This window comes from Nothoprocta perdicaria, unplaced genomic scaffold, assembly GCF_003342845.1.
Source record: "Nothoprocta perdicaria isolate Ctin4 unplaced genomic scaffold, notPer1 scaffold_58, whole genome shotgun sequence".
NCBI classification, from domain to species: domain Eukaryota; kingdom Metazoa; phylum Chordata; class Aves; order Tinamiformes; family Tinamidae; genus Nothoprocta; species Nothoprocta perdicaria.
The window spans coordinates 2,420,080-2,446,148 of record NW_020455843.1 but is presented as its reverse complement, the minus strand read 5'-3'; the positions used below and the strand labels follow the sequence as shown (position 1 = coordinate 2,446,148).

The 26,069-nt window shown below is 43.8% G+C and overlaps 1 protein-coding gene across 1 annotated transcript in view; it reads right to left on the bottom strand.

The window, feature by feature from the left end:
- Positions 1–26,069, bottom strand: part of ATRN (attractin) — a 140,293-nt gene that overhangs the window by 83,636 nt on the left and 30,588 nt on the right. Inside the window, exons 3-9 of the mRNA XM_026048853.1 lie at positions 18,033–18,116; positions 14,551–14,664; positions 7,498–7,626; positions 5,248–5,453; positions 4,589–4,757; positions 3,025–3,115; positions 1,085–1,328 (exon numbers count right to left, since the gene is read on the bottom strand). Of these exons, the coding sequence (XP_025904638.1) occupies positions 1,085–1,328; positions 3,025–3,115; positions 4,589–4,757; positions 5,248–5,453; positions 7,498–7,626; positions 14,551–14,664; positions 18,033–18,116 (1,037 nt within the window). The remainder of the gene's footprint in view (positions 1–1,084; positions 1,329–3,024; positions 3,116–4,588; positions 4,758–5,247; positions 5,454–7,497; positions 7,627–14,550; positions 14,665–18,032; positions 18,117–26,069) is intronic.

Here is a 26,069-nt window from a genome sequence, read left to right as displayed (position 1 = left end):
TCTGCCTTCTCGGCATCCTCCGTCACCAAGCCACCTAGCAAGTTCAAAGCCACCTAGCAAGTTCAAAGCCACCTAGCAAGTGAAGCCAAGTATGATTGTGAAAAAAGCTGCATGTCAAACCTAAGACATAATTAACGGTCCTTTCCTCAAAAGAACACTGATTTTAACCACTCCAGACGCAAATTCACAGCAACTGAAACAGAAATTCCAAATTCCACATCAAATCCATACCAAATTCCACAGCAAGTCCAGAATTTAACCCTATATAGGCTTCCCACCTCCAGGATTAATTAAATTATTAAGTCAAAGGAACTTAATAGCTTGCAAGCTCACATGTATGGGCACAACAAAATGAACCACTAGTAGGTTCTTGTGCTGGAGCTTGCTAAAGAGATCCTTGCTGTGGGTTCCTGTGACATTCTCCTATGTGGAAAAAGATGGGACATGGGAGACAGACTCCTCTCTCAAATTGGGATTCCTTTGCATGGGGTTGTTGGCCCTATGCAGGCTCCACGTGAGATACTGTGTCCAGGACACAGAAGATGGGGYACAAGTGTATCCCATGGGAAATGTTATTCCCAATGGGAAATAACAAGAAATCCAGGGATGCATCACTCCACTTCACACACCCTGGCTTTCTCCTCTAGAAACTCCAGAAGATGCTCTGGATGAGGTTGACCAAGGGACAATGGTAATGGGTCAACACTACAGAGACCMTCTCCATTTCTGTGATAAACTAACACATTTATATTGCCAATTTTAGGTGCTGAACTATCTTCTCTACCTCTCTAAGAAATTGAGGTGCCTCCAGAAGATGTGTCAGAGCAGTTAAGTTCAATGGCACTTCCCCTTATCTGAAGAGGTTCCTCCTTCTGTGATAATGCTGGAAATCTCCAGATTCTAAAAATCAGCATGTGGACAATTATCAGAAATAAGGAGCAAAAAAGGTTCCACAAAGTACTTCCAAAYACAAGTAGAAGCTGAAGAACGTGGCTACCATTGCTCTTCTGCCTGACTGTGCCTCAAATAACTCTCAAACCAGCTGCTAAAATTCAGTCGTGCTGTAGGGAGGACCCCGACTCACCAATGTTGTATTCCTGGACGTTGCTGATGTAGCCGTAAAGCGGGCAGTGGCCGAAGATGACGAGCATCACGGCCTTACCGTCCTGCAGGGTGACGATGTGCGCCGAGTGGCCCACAACTGCGTACTGCTCCTTGGCTTTGGGGGTCACCTGAGCCCAGGACTGGCTGGGAATGTGGAACACCCACAGCTGACTGGTCACGTTGCCCGTCGCGTCTATTTTTCCACCATACATGTACATATCGTCCTGAAAGAAGTCAGAGTTAAAATGAGGCCAGAAATTCAGTATTTAAGAGAGCGCTAATTATGGAAGGAATGGAATTGCTCAATTTTAGCCTCCCCCAGCCTGCTAAGTTCTCCCTACTCTTTCAGAATGAAAAAAAGATGAAACAAAGCCCAGGATCCCCATCCTTAGGAGCAGATGCACCTCCTCGGAGCAAGTTGTACACTGCTCAGCCTCATCTCACTGTCATCCCTCCATTCTCATGCAAAAAGCAGCACAGCTTCAACATGATGGACAGGGTAGGGTTCCTCTGTTAAGGAAGGGCGAACGGAAGGTTTCAAATCCTTCAGGCACAGCAGGAAAACTACCAGTTTTTTTACTTTTTATGTAAGCATTTTGAGCACTGTGCTCCAATTAAGGAAGGATACTGCACAGGTCTCCTTGCTTGGTCACAGCAACCACAACTCGCCAAGTTTGCAAATCCCAAACAGCACAGGACAGCTGGTGAGATAGCACGGAAACGTCTTCGTGTCTGCACACTAAAATCTTTTTCTCTTAAATGAACATATTGGGAACCTTTGGAAAGCAAGGTGTCCAAGCATCTTATGGGATGATTAATAAAGCCATGCTTGTCCGGTAGCCAAGCACGGCTTTACTAATCATCCCATAAGAGCTCAGCTCCCTCCAGTTTCCTTGGTGGATTTCTGCAGCTGTATCTAAGTCAATCACAAATCCACCAACACATGTGGAGAGGCACCTGCTTCACTGCTGCCTTGGAAGGGGAAACTCTCTACCCTCATTGAAGCTTCTTGGGGAAATGCTAAGAACGACTCTGTGTCACTGACGGCGAGCCCGGTCTAGAGCACATCTTGGGAAGAGCTGCTCGCAGAAGGTTAATCAGCCCCTGCAGGTAGGAACTGCTGCCTTTATCAGCTTCTTCAAGCGAGCTGCTTGTGAATGCTGATGCACACTGCTTTTCAGGCGCTGTTAATTATGATTTATACGGGCCTGCACTGTGACGAGTTAATTAACAACCTGAGAACAAAGGTCAGGGAAGGCTCAGCTCCCCTCCTTTTGAAGCGAGCTAATGTGCCCATGCCTGTTCTCTTCTCCAAGACGTTTTGTTGGAGTTTTGCCATTCTGCTCTCACTTGGCCTGCTCCCACAGCAAGGTTGCAAGCGAGGACTGAGGTCAGAGACAGCCAAATCCACCTGCCATTTTTGAGGCTGAAAGGATGGAGGCAGGGGTCTACTCCAGAGGCTGAGCAAGGTCCAAAAATCCCTAAATCCACCAGCGCTGCCAGTGTGCCTGGCACTTTGAATGCCTTGCAAATGGAGTCTTGAGAGCTCCCAAGATTTTCGCTGTCTACACAGGAACCAACTAGGGAGCCAGTTCAAATCCAGCAAGTTCCAGCTATGAAGCATGTCTTACAAGAGCAGGCAGAAGGAAATGAAGTAGTCATTGATGTCTGTCAACCCTAAAGTCCCCAAGAAAGGGAAGGAGAGAGGAGGAAAACACTGGCAAAGTTACTACCGACTTACTGGGACACCAGTCCAAGGATTCTTCTGAGTACAATTATGCATGCAGAAGAATATGCATGGACAAGCCTTTGAATGAGACAGGATTCCCCCATAACAAGACTGATCTGAGGAAGGGAAAGGAGGGTAGGGRGGAGAAAAGGGGGAAATAAGATGAGAGATGATGCCCTAAGCTGATTTACCTTATGTAATGCCAGCGAATGACCGTATCTCATCTCTACCACGTTGACAGTTTGGTTCAGTGGAAGCCACTCTTCAGAAATGAGATCGTACCTGTGCAATGAAAATTGAATTCAGGCTTTTTTTTTTGAGAGAGAGAAACATATTCAAATGACAAAAATTATTGCTTGTCTTTCCTAAGAATGTTGGAAATCATTTTACTTGACAAGGTCCTACAAGAGTTCAGCATCGCAAGTCAGATTATTTATAAATTATTCAGTCAGGTCTATTCTGTTATTTAATACTCATGCATTGATTTGCTGCATCCTGGGTTTTTTTTTTTTATCCCATGCAAAACCAGGAGTTAATGAACTGACTGCTAAATTATGACAACTTGCATCYTATTATCCACCCAAGGAAGATAAAAATGGTATATATTAAACTCAGGCAAATTCAACCCATTTAGAAAGAACTGCCAGGATTTAAGAGGAACTTTTTAATTATATCTTTGTCAAATCAAGTGTATTTCTTTTCCTGTAAACCTGAGAGAAACTCTGCCCTGAAAATGGCCCATGCTTTTCAGATACGGTGATGAACTGTATTTGCCATGCTTATGGTTGCAGGAGATAAAACCATCTCTGAGAAAAGCTTTAATGAAGCCACGTGGTATCTCTTGAAAAATCAGGCAGGGACTTGTAAAGAAAAGACTGTGGTGGCAATCARCAACTATTTTATGACTGTGCGTGTGTGTTTTCTGTTCCTCTTTAACTTCTCCTACCACTATTATTACTTCTGATGCAGAGCACACAGCTCTTGCTTGGAATAACGCATTCCAGCTACGCACGTATCCCTGGAAATCCACTTATGGCCAGATCTGCCAGGATATTAGTAAGCTCAAATAAGTAACTTAAAACATTTTCAATATGAATTTCAATAAAGAAACATAGTATTATTCAATACCCTTGTTAGTGCTAAATTACTTCAACAGATGATAAAAATGTCATCATCCTAAGTGTCACTCCCTCTTTGGTATCCCATGCATTACTCTATGCTTAAATATCCACATGCACAGAAGTCAGTAGATCTTCATTAAGGAACCAAACAAAGTGACACAGACACAAAATAAGAAAGGGCTAATAACACAGAAACAGAACTAATTTATTTGAATATGAATTCAGATACAATTTAAAGATAACCTAGTAAAGAATAAGAATTGCATAATATATATAAATAGTTTAGTGGATCTTTGGGTGCCTGAGCAGGTTACCCCAAAGGAACTGTGTCCAACCTTAGAGATATAGAAAAGTGATCTGGACACAATCCTGTGCCCTGTGCTCTGGGTGTCCCTGCTTGAGCAGGGTTTGGACTAGATGATCTCCAGAGGTCCTTTCCAACCTCAACCCTTCTTTGAATCTTGTATTTTTTGTTTCTTAAGATCTGCATCTCTTTTCAGCTCTTTTCCCCACCCCACAAACTGTTCATATGCTGTGCAAACAATTGTACAGCATACAGAATAGCACTTTCTAAAAATKATTCTCACATCTATGTACCTATGCTTGTATTAAGTTAATCCATGTTTATACTCACGCTAAAACTTTCTGAGAGTCAGAATGATTGAAGACATAGCCTCCAACAATCCACATTTTATTGTCGTGGATTATGGTTTTGTGAGATGCTCTAGGAAGTTTAGGAAGCGAGTATTCCTCCCGGGTCCAAAATGAGTGGTTTGCAGGAACAGGAATGGAACAGCCAGGACCTGGGAATAAAAAAGGGGTTGTTTGTTGGGTTTTTTTCAGGTCATACAAGTTCTAGCKGCTACTCTTCCCTCTTTTTTCCCTCTTCCCTTTCTAGCATTGCATTTTTGTCACCTGTTTACTTCTCACTAGCACTCCTGGACAAGACAACGAAAGTATTCTGTGTGTTCCACTTCTTGTCTGAACTTTGCTGCAAGTATATAGGAATAAAGCTTCRTGCATTTTTTATTCTGATGTTTGCATTGATAGATTGGTAACACAACAGCTCTTTCTTTTGAAAGCAACTCTGCGGCTGCATAGAGCAGTACCAACAATCTGTCATCGTTTGATATGAAACTAGGTAGGGGCATCACATACTCTGCCCCTAATCAAATTGCTAATGCTTGTCAAGCAAGACAGTCCCGAGCGCTTCTAATGTAACTGCAAGAGCCAACACAAGAAAAGGCATCCTCTTCACAAGGCAGRTATCCCCCTATTTACCAGAATGCCCACCTTGCCAGTTTGCAGAGCACAAACATGCCTTCGTCTCATTAAAGTCACAGTGTCCTCTCTCGGGAGCGCCACAGTCATCCGTGCAGTAAGGAATATCGCAGGCTTCTCCTTTCCAGTGTTTGGCACATTCACATTGCAGAGCTTTGCTGCTGTTGTCGAGTCTGCACTCGCCTCGGCCAGAGCAATTGTTGGGGCACGTATTGAAACTGCAGGCATCAGGGAAAGAAGGTTTGTCAGTAATGAAACAGTTCCCCCGACCGTGGCTCTGATTCCCAAACGCAGGAGCGATGCTGAACTCACGTTGATAGAGCAGTTTGGGGGATTGCTAATATACAAACCCGAAGAGAGACGTTCACCTGGAATCCCAAGGGACAGATCTGCTCCAATTTGTTCTGTGCACCATCTACAGAGCTGACTCGCGAGTTAAAATTACAACTGTGAGAAATAATCAATATGAATTTTAACCATTCGTAACTGCAAACGAATTGCCTCGAAACCTCCAAGAGGAAGTGAAGAATTTAATCAGCGCCTAAGGCCTTTGCGGTGTCTGCAGTTTATACTTAAACTCCGCACAAGTGCCTGCTATTCTGGGATCTGCTTGCCAAATGAACAGCCTCGAGATGAATCCCAAGGCACATGCGGACGTCCCTCGAATCCTTTCTGATTCTACAGCATCTGCAATGTGACTGAGGCAAAGGCAGATACCTCCTTGGTGAGCATGCAAAGGCAGATGCCCTCTTCTTTTTCAAATTCCAGTTGTTGCCTGGAATAAATTCCTTTACCTGGTATATCTCAAAGACTAGGATTACACAGTCTTCAATAGATGGAGTCAGCAGCTCCATGACCCTGATTTCTGAACTGTTTGTCTTTGAATTCAGTCTCTAGTAGCTATCTCTAGTAACTATAAAGAAACTAGTACATCGTTCCATCTACTCTCTGCAAGAAGGTTAAGAGGAAATCTAAACCCCAGAACTTGCAGAAGAAACACGTCCCAAAACGATATTGAAGTTTGAAGTTGAGCTCAGAGGAACATTAAAACACAGTAGCTTAAGAAGACGGGCACTTCTTTACGGGATTCTCTCGGTTGTGTTGACTGCTGCAGTGCAATACGGAGAGCTGGCAGTAGATGGTGTCCCCGTTCATGGTATCAGGCGCGTTTTCCAAGGCAGATGCTACTGTTTCTGCTGCGTCCCAAGCAATTCTGCAAAAGCTCCACCTGTTCTTCTGGAGGTGCTTGGATGGCTCTCACATTTCACAGAATCGACTGTTTATTTAAAGGCTCAGTAAGGATTGGAATATGAAACGTTTTAAGATCGGTTTTTAAAACCCGATCACTTCATTTTATGGAAACCTTTCAGTCTTGCAAAAATATCACCAGTGAGGACCTTGTATCTAAAACAAAGGTGACTGCAAATTACCCCCAAACTAAAGCCTTCTAGCATAGCACAAGCCTAAGCTGCATCTGCCACAACATAAATTTCAAAGCCTATTATGACCATCAGAAGGAAGAAATTCCATCTCTGCTATGCATCCTTTCTCACTCTAAAACCTAACCTTTTGAAGAAGTAGTCAATGAACTAGAGAATAATCTGTATATATTTTGAAAAAGTTCACCAATAAGCATAAAATCCACGTTAGCAACTGGAAAGCATCCATCTATAATGTTTAACGTAAAAAACAAGGAACATAAAAGAAAAAAAAGCTAGAAAGGGAACAGGTAATTAATTGAATCCAAAGACTGAAGAAAGAAAGCATATCCTCCCTTCCCATGTCTCAYACAAAAAGAATAAAAATAAATAGAAACCACACACAGCACTTGGAGTATCTCAATAATAGGTGTAACACTGGGTCTCAAGTGAAAATGTCTGCACTTATATAAAAGCATCTTTATGCAGAAGTGTCTCTGCAGAATGCATAAGAACACATGTATGCACTTAGCAGATCGATTCTTATTGACTGCAGATGATCAAACTAATCTGATAGCATGAAATAAATCATATGATGCGTTTTTAAGCTAACGTTTAGCCACACTTGTGATTCACAACTGAAGCTAATGTCAAGCACATTAGTTATTAGCTGTTGTATGGGCATAATAAAGATAAAAATCTCAATTCAAGTAGCTGCTTATAATTACATGCTTCAAAAGCAGGAGCTTGCTTCAAGACAAAACCGAGAAGAGATCAATCTCCTTTTACTCAATCTGCAACACTCATTTAATTTTCCAAACCACTTAGGAATGGTGCTACTTACTTATATGTGATGTTGAAGCCTGTCAAATTATAGGCAGCATCGCTGAAGAAATGCAGAAGAGCATATCCAGAAGTAGCTACAACTTCTGGGACCGTTTCATTGCTGTCTTTCTCAGGAACAATAAGACCACTGAAAAAGAAGAAATGTGTGTGCAAAATGAAATAGTAGGGAGCAAAGCAACACTAATAAACACAATATGCACATCTCAGTATGGGTAGAATTGCTGGAATTCAAGGTATTTATCTGAAGTAATGAATTTTCATAAGTTGGCTATAATTTGTGTACAGCAATGTTACCAGATATTCTGCAACAGAGCTCTTTATATATCTGAAGGATGTTTTGAACAGTGTGAGCATGCATGCAAAGAACCCCCAAATAACCACATTCCCCAGGGCTGAAATCCACCAGAYACTGTTGGAAAGGTGAAACCAAAACCCCAAGGAATTAGCTTATTAAACCCTTTTGCTTGGCTTAACTGGCTGCAAAAACGACRATCTAAGCTACTGACCGAGATGTGTAGAAAACCCAAGAATATTGATCATAGTATTGCCACTGCCCCCAAAAAGAGCTGTTGATCTGCTCCGACTGCTTCTCAACACCCTTCCAGGTTCTACTCTAGTACCTTTTCTGATTGTTTGGTTGCATTTTGGGTGGGTAGAAGGTTGTGAGAAGCAARGATGGTGGCCAAAACTATCTTCTATATTTGCAAACAGACACAGATCAGATTTCTACAACAGTTCACCAAAATAATAGTTGGAATAACTTAGAATMATCTCCCAGTTAGGAGAGTCTTCTTTCCCTCTTTACAGACCTCTTCAGAACCAGAAGTGAATGCATTTGAAGATCATTCACAGCACAAGCAGGGCATCTTGAAGCCATGTTCTGCATCCAAGGAAAACACTTGCAGTTCTCCACAGCATCCCACCCACATCACCTACAATGTAGGTGACACTCTTAGCACCATCAGGTTTTCCATCCCTTGATATGACACCATGGTGTGCTCAAAGCTTAGTACAGATGCCTGGTGACCAACATCGAAAAGTTTTGCTAATTGTACAAGTTGGGAAAGATTGCATGTTGACTGATGGCTATATATACAAAGGGTGTGTGTGTGTGTATATATATATATATATATATTTATATTTATTTATTTATATACAGAGGTGTGTGTATATATACCTTACTTCTTATATACCTATCACATAAGAAATTATACTATCAAATAAAAGGTACGTTTCCCTCCTACCCACATACTATAAAAATGCAGCAGCCCCATGCCATGCTTTGGCCAAACAACTCAACATTTGCAGATATGCAGTCCAATAAACACTTCTTTGTTCACCGTGAGAAGCCCAATTATTATTTTTTCTTTTAGATCTCAAGGATACAGGATCAGAAGGCAAAATTCATTGCCTCTCTCTGTTTATCAGTAGGTAATAGGTGCCTCTCTCACTCCGAAATTTCAGAGCGCTGATCTGAAGAGGCTCCCTCCCCAAAGACCGCCTACCAAAACATCAAAGAGGAGAAATTCTAATAAATTCCTCTTTCGCTATTTTGGTTCCTATAGCCTTTCTTTGTAATGCAAACTGTAGAACAGTACGTCTCCGCCACACGAAAATAGACATCTGAATATAATTCCAGGGAAGGCAAATGAGCGCTCAGGGACGCGGGGGAACGTTCCTTTGTTCCGTGTTATTCTTCCTTAGCCTCRTTTTTGCACCGTGGATCGGTGGCATTACACAGGCAGTGAGCTGAGAGACTCTAGTGGGRGGGAAAAGAAGGAGAAAATGCAAGCAGAAGGAAACAGTGTGCAAAAAAAGGAGCAAAGGAGACAAAACTCTCCCGAATAACCTTCCCTTAAAAAAAAAAAAGGCAAAACAAAAAGCATGACTTAAAAAATGCCAAGTATTTGTTGGCTCTTGGAAAGCTCATGTTGGGGATGTGCTTACAAAGAATGCAGATCCTTGCACAGGATGATTGCTCGAAACATGCGCCCTGCTTCTTTCCTTGCCTTCCGCTTGCTCTGCTTTGCTGGAGACAAGCTGCATGCAGAGAGCTGCCCAGATTTGTATAAAAAACAGCAGCTTTAGGATCAGGGCAGTTTTATGCTGCTTATTTAGCTATTGACTCGTGGAGAAAAACGCTAAGCAAGTGAGGCCAATAGTCCCCTAATGGCTCAAATGCAAACACGCTAAAGAGGATACGGTTTTGCCTGTAAAACTTTAAAATAACCCTGATGACATCCAAGTGAGGGATAATAAACTAATTTCCCCTTGCAGGAAGCAATGGACAGAATGAAACACAAGTAACTTGAAAGCCAGGGATTGGATAACACGCATTAAAGCGCAGTTTCGCTAAAAAGAAAATAGAATTGGGGCATTTTCTATGAAACAGCTCCCAAAAGGCAGAGCATGAGCAATAYTGAACTAGGCACCTAGGATCTCGAAGCTCTCTAAGATTAAGCTCAGGCCAGTCAGTGTTTCCCAACACACCCTTCCTATGTTTTTTCCAAAGATTTCAAAACATTTCCCAATCATCGCTACTCCAAAGCAAATAAATACACCCACTCTCCTATGCTGGTCAACCACACCATGCTTCAAAGCTGCCCAGAAAGCCCCTGTTTTGCCCTGAAACATCTGTATTTTTATGGATTTTCACTGGAGTTATCAAGTCAGGGTGAAAACAACGTTAGGAGCAAGTCTGCCTTTCCAGCCTATCCAAATGCAATGGGAAAACACTCTTTGCAGGCTTAAAATTAAGATACTTTGGGGCAGGTGGACACATAAGCAAGCAATGCAACACAGCTTCTTACTAAAACCAGCCTTGGCACATTAGCCAAATTCACAGCTATGAGGGGAAAAATAAACATGCAAGGAAATTACAGACGATTTTAAAAAAATAGATCAATGCCAATACAAAATAAAAAGGGAGRGGGGGAGACTTGCTTCAAATTTATTTTCTTCAAGGAAAGCGAGGACCCTCACGCGACAATATGACCAACGAGAGCGGCACGGCGGCAAGGCCGCCCACGCACAGCCCTCAGGATCAGCAGGACGTGCCCCCAAAATCCTCCTGCACAATCCCCCTGCTTCCCGAGCAGCGGAATCAGGAGAAATCAGAGCCACATTTCARCCTGCGTCTCCCAAGGCACCATCTTCATGGCCCCCTCACGCGGTGGGCCTGGCCGAAAAAGTYGCGTTTCAAGAGAAAAGTGAATGAGGTTTCAGAAGGGAAGTGCTTCTTTTTCCACAATAAGTTTCATTTTTAASAATAAAAATGGTTTTAATCAGCTAGCCCAGGAGAGACAGCTAGCTGCCAAGGCGCCAAAGCATTTATTTTTTCTTTTTTAAAGCTTAAGGAAGGTTGTTATTATTTGAGGCCTGTGAAACTTGGAGAGGATGTTCGAGTTTGTGGGGAAAAAAATAAAACTCGCATTCTTGAGTCTATTAGAAATCCTTTAAGAGGACCAAAAGGCCATAAGAGCAAAGAAAGTTTTTGTTTTACACCTCATTTGTAGGCTTCAATGTAACTCAGAGGCTTTATCTTTTCAAACTCCCTAAAATAGAAAGTCTTTTTCGTCCATCTTGTCAAATTGATTTGACATTTTCAGAGGGGATTATAGGGTTAGTGAATAGAGCCATTCGGATGTAATGCATTTACAGATCTCTCTGAAATCGGACTTTATTTATTTATTTTTCTAACCAGAAAGACAGTTGGATTAATCAATTGCTCTGCATGCAAGGACCACGTGGCTCACGGGCAGCCTAAAGGAATAAACACAAACAAGAAACCCTCATTTCGCAGGTGCATTTCTAGCAAAAATCCCCAGAGCATTTACTCCTCGCCTTATACGAGTTAGCTCTTTTCCTGTTTGCTTTGTGGTTTTGTTTGTTCTTCAAAAAAAAAAAAAATGAAATCAGCACACCGAAAGCAACATGAAATCATTGCTTGGGAAGACAAATACAGCACAAAAATGAACGCTGCAGAGGACAGGTTGCTAGGACAAACGCAAGCCGGGTTGCTCTGTAAAATGGGTGTATGCATAAAAATACACATTGCGACTGTGTTCAACATGGGGCTGGAGCACGACATGGGCCGTGCAATCTCCCGGGAAGCAGGAGGAGTAAAACATGATTTGAGAGGGCTGGATGAGGACGTGCTGAGCGCTAGCTCCACYGGAGCTAGATGGAAACCAGATGAAAGAGCAGATGAAACCCAGGGAGCCTAGTGACATACAGGAGAGGGGCACACACAGTGCCTTGAATGCTAAAATTTCAGCCCAAAACAGCCCCTGCTGTCTGTTTCACACAGGCCACGCACACCAGGCCTTGCTCTCTGCTTAGACGTGCTTGGGAAGCCAGGTCTGTTCATTCCTCTTTTTCTGCACATCAGCCCTAAGCTGATTAGGGCCCCCGGACACTCTCAGGATACAAACTGCCTCCCCTCAACACATTTCGTGTGCTGCCCTATTATAATTAAGCCTCGTTAGCAACAACCTTGCTCTCATCAGCTGATGGTTTTGCTCCCAGCAGAGTAGGGCAGGTGGACCTGGAGGGGCAAATGCAGGCCTTGCAGATGACTCCAGGAAGGACATTTAGGATAAACGAGAAGAAAGCAAGTGTTTGTGCACACRCATTGCAGGAAACAGGTTAATATGGAACAAGAAGCTGGGGACATGATCATTACCACCATCGTTTCCAGTTGCCACCACCACAGACAGCAAGTCTACCCAATGCTGCAGACATAACAGCATCGTGCCTAAAAATTTCTTCAGATTTTTGCTTGATCCTTTTCAGATAAAAGCACTGGATTTCTGTTGCCTCTGGAAGTTCTTCTATCTCATGGCTGATCACAATGCAAACAAAGGCATTTTTAAGCTTGCTTAATGGAAAGAAAAAGAAAGATACTGCACAAGACTGGCCTGCTCCAGGGCACTAAATCCAAGGATTTGGTAAAAAGTTTATGCAGATACTTGCACTATGCAAATATTTGCATTGTATAATGCAAATATTTTTGTATTGCAGTTAAAATGGGTAAACCCTGTTTAAATTCCTCCTTATACTGATTTTGAGAACTCCCAAGATTATCCTAAAATTAATCTTTTGAACAGAGCTACTGACATCAGAAGGCCCCAAAAACACAGTGAGAGCAGTGAAGGAAGTGGAGGCTCAGACAGGCGCTGTAACAAGGCAGGGAGGCAGCAAGAGCTGAGCTTAGGAGAAGCTCGGGTGGAAGTCACAGCGGTTACCAGCCCGCTCTGAAAGTTCACAGCGTCCCAGCGTGCAAAGCTCAGCCTTGCAAAGCTTCTGGCACGCTGCAGAACTAGTGAAGAGCAAAAGCAGCTTAGGGTAAGCACCGAAACTTAACACAAGCTAAGAAGAGAAAGCAAATACAGGCACTGCTCTTGAAAAATTCCCRGGATTTTTGTTTTTTTCTCCCTCAGAAAGAGGTATTTTTCAACAGATGTTTTATTCAGCCTTCACCAAAATTAGAAGCATCTGTTGTTTCCTGAACTTGGTTTACTGAACAACACAGCTCAGTACTAATGAAGATGAAATTCAAATGTCATCTAAAGAAGCAATTATAAAAATAATTGATTTTTTTTTCCTACTTCAAAAATGTTACAGTAATAAGCTCGTGCTTGCTTGTACTCTGGCACAGACTTCCTAGTGATTTACAGATGATTTTAAAGCCTGAACTATAATTGTTAATGCTGTGAACTACTTATAACCTCAGTTTTTAAAGGCTCGTAATTTTTGGAAAATGCAGAGGAAACCGCAGGCACAAACCGTGATCACTTCATCTTTTCAAGAGCGTATTAAAAATTAGCTCGATTAGTGCAAAACACTGAGACGAGATAACGTTTCTTCCTCTGTGCAGACATCAGCTCAGTGCGTGATGCCAGGGGAGTGCTTAGAGGCCATCTGAAAAGCAGGAGGTTTYTATACTTCAAATGGGATGAGAGAATAAGATGACATCCTCGTTGTGTGTCCTGCTTTGACCCGGGGTTGCCTGTTTCCAGGAAGCATTCCCTCACTACAAAACAGCTCCACTTCTGCTTCAAAAATAAAAATAAATAAAACAATGCACACTCTTTACTTTTTCGCTCCGCTTTTTGCTGCTACAGTGATCTTGTTCCTTTCTCTCAGGTGCTAAAAGGACTTTCAAAAGCATGAAGCATTTTTAGAATTTCACTCTAAAATTGGAGAGCAAGCAGCAGCACAAAAGGTTAAGTATAAAAATAGTTAATCGGCCACTTGGAACAAGCAGAGTCCAGTGGGGATACTGCTTTTTCATACATACAACTCAGGATTTTTTTTTTCTTTCCAGCTAAAAGAACTGAAAACACAAGGTACTGCTTGACTCTGCAAGAAGTATGTAAATGCACACRTTAAATTTAGGTCTCCTCTTGGAATATCACCTGTTAACCATTAGCCATGGATCAGTCTCTTGCCCCAGACAGACGAACCGCGTAGCAATCATCCGTTAGAAGAACAGTTCTATCTACACGTATTTTTACAACCGTCGCTGTTGCTTCTGAACRTGTTCCAAGAGCTTTAAAACATTAAACTTCAAGGTATGCGAGGATATATATAGTTCTACAAAAGCTATATGGCTGCGATGTTGATTGTCTGGCTTCTTGCCTTGTGTCAACGGGGACATAATACATGCTAAATGACTGTCATATTCTGATGTGGTAAAAACGGGCAGTTTTCTGCATTAGAAGGAGCTTGCATACTGAAATGCTTCAAGCTCAACYGCACGATGATAATTTTTTGTGCTTAAAACAATTAGGATTTGGGCATGAAAACATAATGCTTGCCTGCGACACTAGAGTAACAYGATCTGTTCACTGCAAAAGCAGAAACGAATCACTAATTGTTTATGCTGCTGCTGACTGCACAAGAGGACACCACGATGTGCTGCACTGGCAGCATTATATATTTAGATTACTGGAACATATTTATACTGCTAAAAGCCAAGCACAATTTCAGGCTGCCGGATAAAAAAGCATCAATGCACTCAGCTAGGTTCTTACCGAGTGGAACTTACCTAAAAGCTGCTAGCAGGGGAGCATAAATCGAGTCTCCATCGTACACGTATAAATGGTCCCAACTGCATTCTGTAGCAAAGTGATTGAACCGAAGCCTCAGGATTGTGTTTGGGCTGGAAAGAAGAAAACATTTGTAATTAGCCACTCAACCCGCGCGGCAGAATCCATCTGACAAAGTCCTCYGGGCTGGAGCTCCCCGTTCAGCAAGAAGCTGGGTTGCTCGAGGAACTGCATTGACGTCTAAAGTGCTTTCTTTTGTGGTGTGCTCATTCCACCGGCATTAAGGAATAGATTCTTTTTTTGGTCAGAAATAAAAGCGTGTCCCTAAGTCTTCCCCCACCAMCACCGGCAGAAACTGAAGAGGGGGCAGGGAAAATCCGCACGGACGAGGCACTTGAAGGATCACAACCGTCAGCATGGAACTAACCAAGCCCCTTTTTCCTCATTCAAGAGATTTTCTGCAAGTYGACATGACGGTCTGAGATTATTTCCTTGGAAAGGCAGAAAGCCTCCTCTTCATCACTCTGTAACTTGTGCAGTACCACAGGACTCTGCTGAAGAAAGCTGCTGAGAASTGGAAACCTTCAGAAATACCCTGCAAGGGTCACTAAACCCTTGTAGCTAAAGAGGTTCTGAGTCTCATCCACACCCTTTGGGAGCTGGGAGATGCAGGCCAAGAGAATACAGAGGCAACTCATCTTCTGCTGAACAAAAGGCCCTGGGCTTTTAATTTCTGTTGAAAGGAAGGTCTTTGATGATTTAGGCTGACTATCTGTACTATTGGCCCTTTACGCTTTACAAATGCTAGCCAGCTTGCTTGGTTCCCTCTGTGGGCACCAACTGAGGATGGAAGAACAGAACTTCCTCAAGGGAGATCTGTCACCTTCCTCCCAGGTGCAGCATGTCCCAAAATGCCCCGACACTGACTGCACCAGTCCAGAAAYGTCTCCCCTGGTCACTCACTAAGGCCCTCAACAAGCAAACTGAGCGGAGTATTCATCTGTTCACCTAACCTCTGCACAAGGCCACCAGAAGCACTGATGTACCAGTGAAAAAAAAGGTTTTATTTCCTCGATGAAGGGATAGAAGCAGCAGTTCTGGTAGCAMAACCGGCTAGTGTTCATTTACCAGACGTTGCCGTGCTGTTAGCTGTACTGCTGCCATGCAGAGCTTCATCTAAAGAGAGGGGCTGTTAAACCTCAGGAGGGGTGAAACACCCCTGATTTCGAGCGTGGAGCCTGGGTTACGAGACCAGCTCAACCTAYGGAGCTGCTGCCTTCTCCTACCCACGGCTGCAGCTGATGAAAGGTCAACGCACATCACTAGGATCTCTTCAACACCGCTGCCCCGAGGCTCAGCTGAAATCCTTGCTCGTCCTAATCAAATAAATTAATAAAACGTCAGCCTGCCGCACAGTCCTTCCTTCCTACGGAAGGAGAATGCTTAAGGGAGCTATTCTGCAGAAGAATCGTTTTTTCTCGATGGGTATCCTCATCTTTGTTGACCTTTTGGAGAAAGGAGAGGCAGGTGCTATTCCAGGGTAGTGTCTTACTTGAAGAAAAAGGTTCAAAATGTAAAAGTTTATTAAATTGTGGGGTTTCTGCTTCTACTCTAACTGCCTGAGAGCTGTAGAGACGAGAGGAACCCTTAATCAATACAAACTTTAGACAATAAGTAGAAAGAAAGAGATTATTTATGCTACACCTAACAACTCATTAACAGCATTCGTTTGCAGAAAGGAAGACATAAAGGGCATGCTCTGCCTCCAGCAGACCCGAGGCTGCTGGACCTGCCTCGTCCCAGGCTCTGGGCAGGACAGGACACCCCTGAGACGGGGACACAGTGCACATAGTGGCCAAGAAGCATCACAAAAGTGCTGGAAGGGCCTAGAAATGAGCGTGGGGCTCACAAGCATCTGCACCGAATCAAGCAGTTTGAGCTGTGCTTTTGGGTGGCACCTTTCCCTGCTCACCCCAAAAGCCCTCCACGCACTGGCACGCCAGCGCCACGGCGCCCAGCAGAACGGAACAGCCTGGCAGGGGCTGTTTTCCGAGGACAGATCCCTCTGGGAATTTCGCACTTGCCAAAGGGTGTTGAGTGTTGGCACGGGGTGCGTAATCGTGCTGATTGGAAGCACTGAAGTGTCTCCTTCCTGCTCACCACCAGCCCCTGACAGCAGGGCACTGCCAACCAGGAGCAGGTAGAGGAGACCTACTAAAATGCCTGCTTCTGATTAAAGAGGGAATATTTTTCTACAGGTCCTCAGAGCAAGAAAGATCTCAGTTCAAGCCCTGTAAACTGCTATTTGTCTGCAAAGTCTCCCAGGATTGGAGAAGTTATGGTGACAGTACCAGGGTCTTGTGGGACACACTTCAATTCAGATAAAAACAGTCAAATTAGCCTTTAGGGGGCAAAAAAAATCCTAGGGTTGACATTGCCTGTACTGCACTTGCTGCAGCTGGTTTGTCTCTCGGAATATCCCTTTTATAACATTTCCTAATTATTTATAATTCCAAAAGAGCTGCAGCTATATTTTTACTATATACAATAGCTAAGAGGTGTAGCCACTTAAGACATTTAACTTTGATCTTAATTATATTAAAAACATGCATGCCTTTTATAGTTAATGGTGAGCTCTTGGCTTCCAATTTCGTGTTCCGAATGGCTCTCTAGAAGGGCCTAGCCCTCATCCTGGAGTATCTCGGGAGCTTAGGCATTTAGTTACTCATCCAAAATAAACACCTGAAGCAGACCAAGCAAATACCTTCCATCCCCACCCCTGCTATCTCTCAAATACAGAGGGAAGACTAAAGATGAAGCTACCTTGAACTTCTTATAATTTCTGATCTTCCAAGATGCTTCCACCCCTGCTATCTCTCAAATACAGAGAGAAGACTAAAGATGAAGCTACCTTGAACTTTTTATAATTTCTGATCTTCCAAGATGCTGAGCGACCTCGGCTTATGAGATTTCAATGCATGTTTTCAGCCAACTTGCTCCTGGTTCAAGCAGCAGTACAGAATATGACTTAACACAACACTGTTCACAGCACCATAACTGACCATACAAGATTGTAAAGACCTCCAGATTGATTGCACAGACTTAGTTTCCTTCTACTCTTACAACTCAAACAAGTTCAATATAAAGTAAGGCTCAAGTATCTGAACAGCCAATTATGATAGGAGTTAATATATATTTTATTTACTTCTTTATTCTGATTTTCCATGCAAAGTTTCAATGTGAAGCATGTTACATATATATACAAGCAGACCTCAAATGGAGAGGTTAGCTTGCAGGGCTTACTTGTACAAAAATCCTCATTTATCAAGGGTAAGTGTGTGCTGACCTATCAAGTTTCAACAACAGTAACAAAAAAAAAGCCATGAGGAGAATTAAAAATATTCACTGGATTTAAACCTCACCTAAAAGCTACAATAAACACCGCTATCAAAAAGAAAATCTAGATGTTTGTTACACTCACCTTCCTTCTAGCAGCCAGGTGCATTTTGTTTTGTATTTGTAATTTCCAGGACCATCCGTTACGTAGCCCGAAGGTTCAGTGAGTCTGTAAATAAATAAAAACAAGCATTAGTCTTTAATAATATGAAAGGCTCATAAAGAACATCCTGAATTTAGGAGACCCATCATGAGATTTTTCATATGCTGAACAGCCCTTACAAACAAACCGAAAACGATGCAAAACAAATGAGGAGGCCATTGGCATTCTGCTTTTATACTCTTTTCCTAAGTTTTTTGATGACTGTCCTTAGAGCAGGACAGCTGGGAGTGATGCCTTCTCGATGAGGTTGATGGCCTTCATCTCCAGGATGGAGAAGAAGAGAGAGAGCTTTTCCACAAGAAGGAAAAAGAGCTTCTTCCACCCAGAGTGATATCAGACTGGCCACCCRGTCAGAAAAAGTTGTTAGTCGAAAGCTGCAATTATTTCTAAACTTTGTATTAACACAAACTACACTGTTCTTGAGGGAAGAACTTCAGACCAAGACCATGGTGCAAMCTCTCACCCATCCTATGACTCTTCCAACTCCCTTATGACCTGTTTACAGACCAGGCAGAGGACTGATTTCTGTGATCTTCCACTGCAAAGACAGACCCTAATTTCTCTGCATATAAATCCTGCATAAACCAAGACCTCAGAACATGGGAGTTCCACACATCCCTCAACTTTGGTCGCGTGCTCCCACCCTCACACCATCCCCTTCTCCTTGCAGCAAATCCATGGAGTCACACTGGGCATCTGATCCATGACCTGTTTTAATTCTCCCCTTCATCCACATCCGTTCTCACCTCGGAAAAGCCCCACATTTGGTTCMCTCCAGGACCATGTGAAACACGGCACTGATACTGGGTCAGAATTAGGCTTAGCTTTTTGTCATGCTACAAAGGAAACTGTAGTTGGAAAAGTTGYCCAACTACAAAGGAAAGGAAATTTTTCCATGCCACAAAGGAAATTTTCTGGTGTTACAACCAGTAGGGTAGCGTGAGGAGCTCTACAAACCAGTCTTGGAAGGACTGGCAAAGAAAGACATGCAAAAACCTGGCTTTGCATCTCCAGCTGGAATTTCTTGGCTCATATGCACCAAAATGCTCTAAACCGCTCCAAACTGGTTTTAACAAGTTAAGTTGCAGTAGAAACTGGAAAGGACAATTTTGAACACAAGCAGCATTTGAAGGTGCTCAAACACCACCTCGTGCAGAGCAAATGCTTGCACCCAAACCAGGATTCCCAGCAAGGTCATAAATCCCTCCACTGGCAGCCAGGCAAATCCAACCCTCCTGGCCTAASTCAACTGCCCAACTTCAAAAAAATTTTAGCAAAATAAAAACATTTGTGGAAATCAAATTTGGCAGAAAAGAGAAGGAAGCAAAACCACAAGTCCCCAAAATAACAGCATTTTGGAACGTTTTGTTACAGCTTTTCCTCTCTTTAATGCTCTTATCTGATTTTTAGAGCTATTTTGACTGAGTCTAAACAGTCTCCTGGASTATTTTGCACAGACTAAGGTTAACTTCTCACAAGGCTTACTTCTGATCCAAGCTTTAAATGAACACATTTAATAGCCTAACTTCCTCCATATCGATTTATCACTAAACTTTCCAACCTCAGAAATCTAGCCTAAGATTTTTAAAACTCCATGACTGGAGTTGTGCAGGAGACCAATATTTAAGCAAGTGATAGGAAAAATAAAGTCCAATTTTCAGGAGCACAGGAAACACTTGTAACTTCCATTGATTTTTAAGGCTTCTACATTGAAAAATCAACTCACTTATCTGTATTTGCAAAAGCAGGTGCAAATTCCAGATTGCGGGCAACAGCATCCAGCCCTTCTGTTTAAAAATCTGGCCTTTGGGAAGTATCATCTATGGAAAAGGAATCCTTATCTAGGAAGCAAACTGGATTAGCTCTTTGTCACTTGCAACCAGGAGTAAACAGATCCTGGAGCCCGAGCAAGCCCTGAAGCTCCAAACAACCCTTGGGGCTTGTTGGGTGGTCTAGTTCTCCAGCAGCCTTGACTCTGAAAACTGCTTTTCTCTGGAAGCAATTACTAAAATCATNATAAAATAAAATAAAATAAAATAAAATAAAATAAAATAAAATAAAATAAAATAAAATAAAATAAAATAAAATAAAATAAAATAAAATAAAATAAAGTAAAGTAAAATAAAGTAAAATAAAGTAAAATAAAGTAAAATAAAGTAAAATAAAGTAAAATAAAGTAAAATAAAATAAAATAAAATAAAATAAAATAAAATAAAATAAAATAAAATAAAATAAAATAAAATAATAAAATTCAAGTACGTGTAAATAAAGCTGGAGGAGAGTGCTTCTCGTGTCTCCCACCTGGAACAGGCAGCACCTTATCAGACATGCATTGCTTTATAAAGCCCTCTCCCACAAAGACATGCTGCAGGACGGACGGAAACCAAAACTCAGCACAAAAAAGACAGATGGATGCTGAAATTTCAGTTTTAAGKTCAGTTAAGAGAGCTCAAGGGAGCTCCTGGGGCGAGCTAGCCGAGCAGGCAACCCCTTTCCCCAGCAATTTAAGCCTCCTTGCACGGTACAGGCAGCATCGTGCTCTGCCTTGGTGGGGGGCCTGATGACAGCTCTGGGACAACATTCTGGGTTTGTCCATGGGAAAAGGCTCCGAATGTGATGGGATGATCATGCAAAGCACCCCAGGAGCCGGGGGCAGCACCCAGGTTATATGCACCATGCGCACCAGGACAACCCTGCAGCTATGCAGGGATCGGGATCCAAGGTCTCCTGGCTACTGCACTAGAACGAGCGGGTCCGAAGGGCAGCGTGGCATTTTCTCCCATTTCTCCCAGCTCCTGGTTATTCTCCCATCGCAATTTTAAAGCTCAGATCCTAAGCCGAGGGCTGCAAGGCTTGGAAGGCTCCTGCTTCCCGTGTTTGCCTGCAGAGAGGGTAGCGTGGACAGCAGCTCTCTGCTGAAGAGGGGCTGCCGAGGAGGCGACGTCCGCGCAGCTCCCGCTCCGCAGCGAAAACAAAACCCAAGGTCGCCTCGGTTCTGTGTGCGCTGCACAAACACACAATGGGGGAACTCGCATGTGAAGCCACATCTCAAGCTGCACGGGGCCAGGGCTGCAGCCGGGACTTAAAATTACCAGGGTAAAACAAAGAAGTGCATTGCAAGTGTCTGTCTGCATAGCTAGGATTTTGAAGCACAGAGGTAGGTTCGTGTACGAGCTACTTAGGCTCGTTTTGAGCCTTAGCAGAGGGCAGCGTTGGTACTTGTTGCTAATGTAATTTTTTCACTGGTTTTCTATTGGTTTACTCCAACATTTAGGAATCAAATGGAAAACACAGAGGTAAAGTCAGGGAATGAATCCAAAGGGCTCCAACTGCAAGCGCTCTGCACGTCACCTTGTTGTAAGGTGAAGACCAAGGGGAAGCAATGAAAAGGACTGCGGTTTTGCAAAAAGAAGAGCCTGCTACAAAGAAGTATTTTAAATGAGAGGATTCTGTTGTCTTTAGACACTGCTCTGTGATTCTGGCAGCCCCCCAAAAAGCAGGATGCTAATGCAAAAACCTCGGCTGCCAAGCGGAGGCATCTCCTGGGAGAGCACAGGGGAAAAGCAAGTCCTGAGCACCAAAGCAACTCAGCTAAACACACGTGGGTTTAACAGCAACATAAGAAAATAGCAATTAACAGTGGAATAGTCRATAGCAATTAATATTAGAAATGTATTTTTCAAGTAGAAATTAATATACACTGCCCAAGTTCCTACAAGGACACGAGCTACATAACCAGGCAAAGGCTCAAATCTGTTATCCAGTCTAATAGCCTTCTTGCTAATAATTAAGTGCAGGATAGTCCAAAACTCAAGAGCACCTTATAACTTTGAAGTAAATCATGTTGAGGTCCTTATTTCTAAAAAACAGCAAAATTAAAGGTGAAGGGCAGGGTGACAGTGAGTTGATCAATATAACATTTTCACGGGGAGAAGTAGGCACTAGAAGACAGAGTTTTCCTTTTCTCCAGGAAAGGCAAGCAGATTGATTCAGCTCGTGCTGCACATCAAGCCTCAACCTCTCCAAGATACCATCAGCGGATCTCAAAATGGTCGGAGATCCCCAAATTACTTTTCATGACAAAGCCTCCACGCCAGAGCACGCACCAGCATCCTCCTCATCAGCGACAAGAGCTGGCTCCTCAYCCCGATTTTGAGGTTACTGAAACTAGAGCCTGATGCAAACAATAAGTTTTCCTTCTCTTCCCCAAGTGCTGCTGCGCTGCCTCAAGAATACCACAATTAAAAGCCCTTGTTTCTATTAAATTCAAATTTACATCCAATAAAGAAAGGGCTCTTAGAGGCTATTGGCAGAACAACGGCATTTTATCCTAGACCAATTAACAATTCAGCTTTGTCCATCTTCTCAAAAAATGCAGTCTTGGCATGCAGGGTTTTCCTTTTACAGTGTGCCATAAGCAAATACTCCAATTTACAGACATGGAATAGTGATGAGACACATAGAGGATGCAGAAACACATCAACCAAATCTTTGCAACTATTYCCTGAGTTTCTAACTTGTAACAGTCAAGTCCCCTCTTCTGTCAACTCGATGTCTCACCACAGGTGAGGAAAAAAATCATTGGTAGCAGGTAGAAAAGAGACATTAATTACATATCAGGTCTCACACAGAGAAAGGCAAAAATGCTCCTGGAAAACCAGGCTGAATAAGGATTTAATGTATGCAGCAACAGGTACCAGACTAAACACTATGTCTATGGAGAATCCAACCAATGCTGTACGTGTCCCAAGCCCCCAGTGCAACCGAGGTAACAGCAGAACCACCCTGGAGAATGTGGGGAGGGTGGGTTTGGACCAAACCAGGATGGTGGTGGCCAGTGACAGGACAAGGGGCAGTGGGGACAAGTTGAACCCCAGGCAGCTCCATCTCCATGTGAGGAAGAACTTCTGCACTGTGAGAGTGCAGAGCCCTGGCCCAGCTGCCCGGGGAGGCTCCTGCTCTGGAGATCTCCCCAACCCACCTGGATGCCTCCGGGTGCCCCATACTCAGGGTGTCCCTGCTGGAGCAGGGGTTGGACTGGATGATCCCTAGAGGTCSCTTCCAACCTCAACCATTCTGTTGATCTGTGAGATGAGCAAACTCACAMAAAAGTTGCTGCTGCAACCATAGTACCAGGACTACCAAATCCAATCACCTTGACCCTGCAGGTAAGAGGGCAAGATCACTGCTTGCTCCCCTGATGATTTTTCCAGGTAGTCCTCCATGAAGCATCACGCATTTTCTGCACCCAGTGTCAGGGTGGCTCTACTCTGTGGTTGCACCTACTGTAGGGCTAGAGCTTCTGGATGGTGTCTGTGTAAGCTGAGTGTCTTGACCCACTCATTGATGGCCTTGGCTACACCAGGGCTTGCAGGACCACCCTCTGCATCGTGTTCCTCAGGGTTCCTCGGAGAAAGCCGGCTCCTTCAGGGTCCCTGTGTGTCATGCAGCTGATTTCTCCCCAGCAAAGAGGTCCAAATGACGTGTCAGTCACGCTCTCCATTTAATAGCTGCTATTCTCATCACGCTCTCGGTGGCACAGCTGAATTGATGCTAAAGAACTCTCTTGCTTCCAAAAAAAATTTWAAAAAAAGTGACTGACACAGTTAATTTGATATGGGAAACAGGCTTTCTTCAAAGGACAGATTAGCTTTGCCCTTCGGTGCGAGATATGTAAAAATACAGAGAGCGATTTCCTGGCTGCTGATCGGAGATAAGGGCAGAGACTGAAAATCCCAGCACGGCCTGGTAGAGGACAGGCAGGGAAATATTATCAGGGGAAACCTATCGCTGCAGCTCTCCTAAGCCACAACGTGCAGGAAGGATGCTCACAAGCCTCCTTAATCCCGATTTGCTCTTGAAAGATGTGCTTCCACCCGACAAGCTTCTGGGCTCCAAAGAAGATGGAGTGAATGTCTACAGCCTAAGAGATATAAGAAAGCACAAAAGATGAGCTCTGGTGCTAAACGCCTTCACCTGACAAGGTAGAAACCAGGTGTTTTCAAGCACAGCCYCCCTTCAACGGCCACACGCGGCTCCACTGATCTCCCACTGACACCTGGACCCAGCTCTTGCTCTTCGGCTGTCACAGAAAATGAGTGTCACCCAAGTTGTCCCTTTCTGGCTGGCTGGTGCCGCTGCCATCGCCCTGCTGCAGCTGTCAGCTGCTTTCAGCATCAGCGCTGGTCTCGAGAAGCATCATCTCCTTAAGGAAGCAGGACCATYCCCAGAGCTCCTTGTGGTGCTCCACTTTCTCCTTGGAAGTTTCACTTGCCTGAGAACCCCTTCTGTTGGGGAAGGAGAGGAATTTCAAAGGCATTTCCTGGCAATGCACTTCAGCTCCTCTCTACCAAAGAGATTTGTTTTCTTTCTTACCGAGGACACAAAGTTATAATAATAGATAAAAGAACTGAACCCACGGGCAAGTTGTTTGATGCAGCATCAAACTGCCCAACCTCAGCACGCCAGCACTAGAAATAATGAAGGCAAAGTTGGTGTCCTGCTCCTCTGCCATTTCCTGGAATGTCAGCAGCACCACAAAACCAGATCCCAGGTTCAGGACCCCCAAAGATACAGGTGTTTCACCCCTMCCTCAAAGCCCTAGGTTAGAGGTTACCTTGCAAGAACATCTGAACACAGACAGTGTATTTGAACCTCACTCTGGATTCACCTGAAGTTCTTGCCTCTTCCGGCCTGATCAAGTTTGTCCAGCAATTAAATTCAATCAGAAAATACCGCAAATACAGATGGGTATCTTCCTAGATCTTGATTTCCAGCCCCACCTCAATGACTCAGGAAGATGCCACCGTTGGCTGCATGACCTCAGTTAGACCCGCTCTGCCGAGCTGCGGCACAAGCCTGAACCTCCTCCTGCACCTCGACTACTGCAAATTCCACAAATCCATTCACACTGGGGGAATGAGGAGGATCTCTATCCCGTAGGAGCCTCTTCTTCAAAGCAGCATTGTTTTTGAAGGRCCAATTTCTGTGGTCGAGTGCTACTATCACTGTGCGCATTATCAAGACCTCGGTCTCTTCCTCCAAACCACTATAATTCCAGTCTTAATTATCTGACAATCGGGTTTTTTTCCTTAAAAACAGAGCACTTTAGAGCACTGCAGAGCCTTTATTGTGTGCAGAAGCATTATGGTGGAACAAGGCCACTTCATCAGGTCCCCTTCAGGCAGCCCCCTCTGCTCCACGTCCGCACCTGAGACGCTGCCCACCCAGACGGCGGGCGCCGAAACGGCTGCTTATTAAACAGATCTCACAGTTGTGCTACGCCTTCCCCATCTGTTCACAAAGCCATTTATTGGATCTTGGCCTGCTTCTTGGAAAGAAAGATTATTTAGCTGCAAGTGCCTCGAAAAACCCCATCTCACATCCTTCGCCAGGGTTGACAGCGATACCTCGTCTGCCTCACGCCTGGCCACGCAGAGCAGAAGCAAATAAAGCTCARGGATTATGAAGCATCTGACTTTGCCACGGAAAAAGACCCCTAACAGCCCCCTCCTCCCCACTGCACAGGACTGCAGAATGAATCCTCCCCATCTCGGGCAAGTTGCTCTTGCAAATACTCAGTCCTACCCCGGGCTAATGGTCTCGACGTTGCCCAAACCCCGACAACCCGCACGGCTGAAGTGAGGGGCAAAAACAGCCCTGTGAGCATCGAAGAGAAGCTCCAGGGGCAGCCCGACAAAGGAGGAGCGATCGCTGAAGCCGGCCAGGCTCCATCAAGGTTTACCAGGGAACATCAAAACAATTCGCCRCAGCAGAGGAACCAGCCTGACTTCCAGGAAAACATAACGCACAGTTGGTAGCCTAGCTGAAGTGTATTTTCTAAGGGAAAAAAAGAAAAAAAAAGAAAAGAAAAAAGCAATTCTAAAGGAACTGAGCAGCACTGCTACAAACTGTTGATCAATTTTTTTTAAATAATCTCCGTTCAAGTTCCAATTTGCT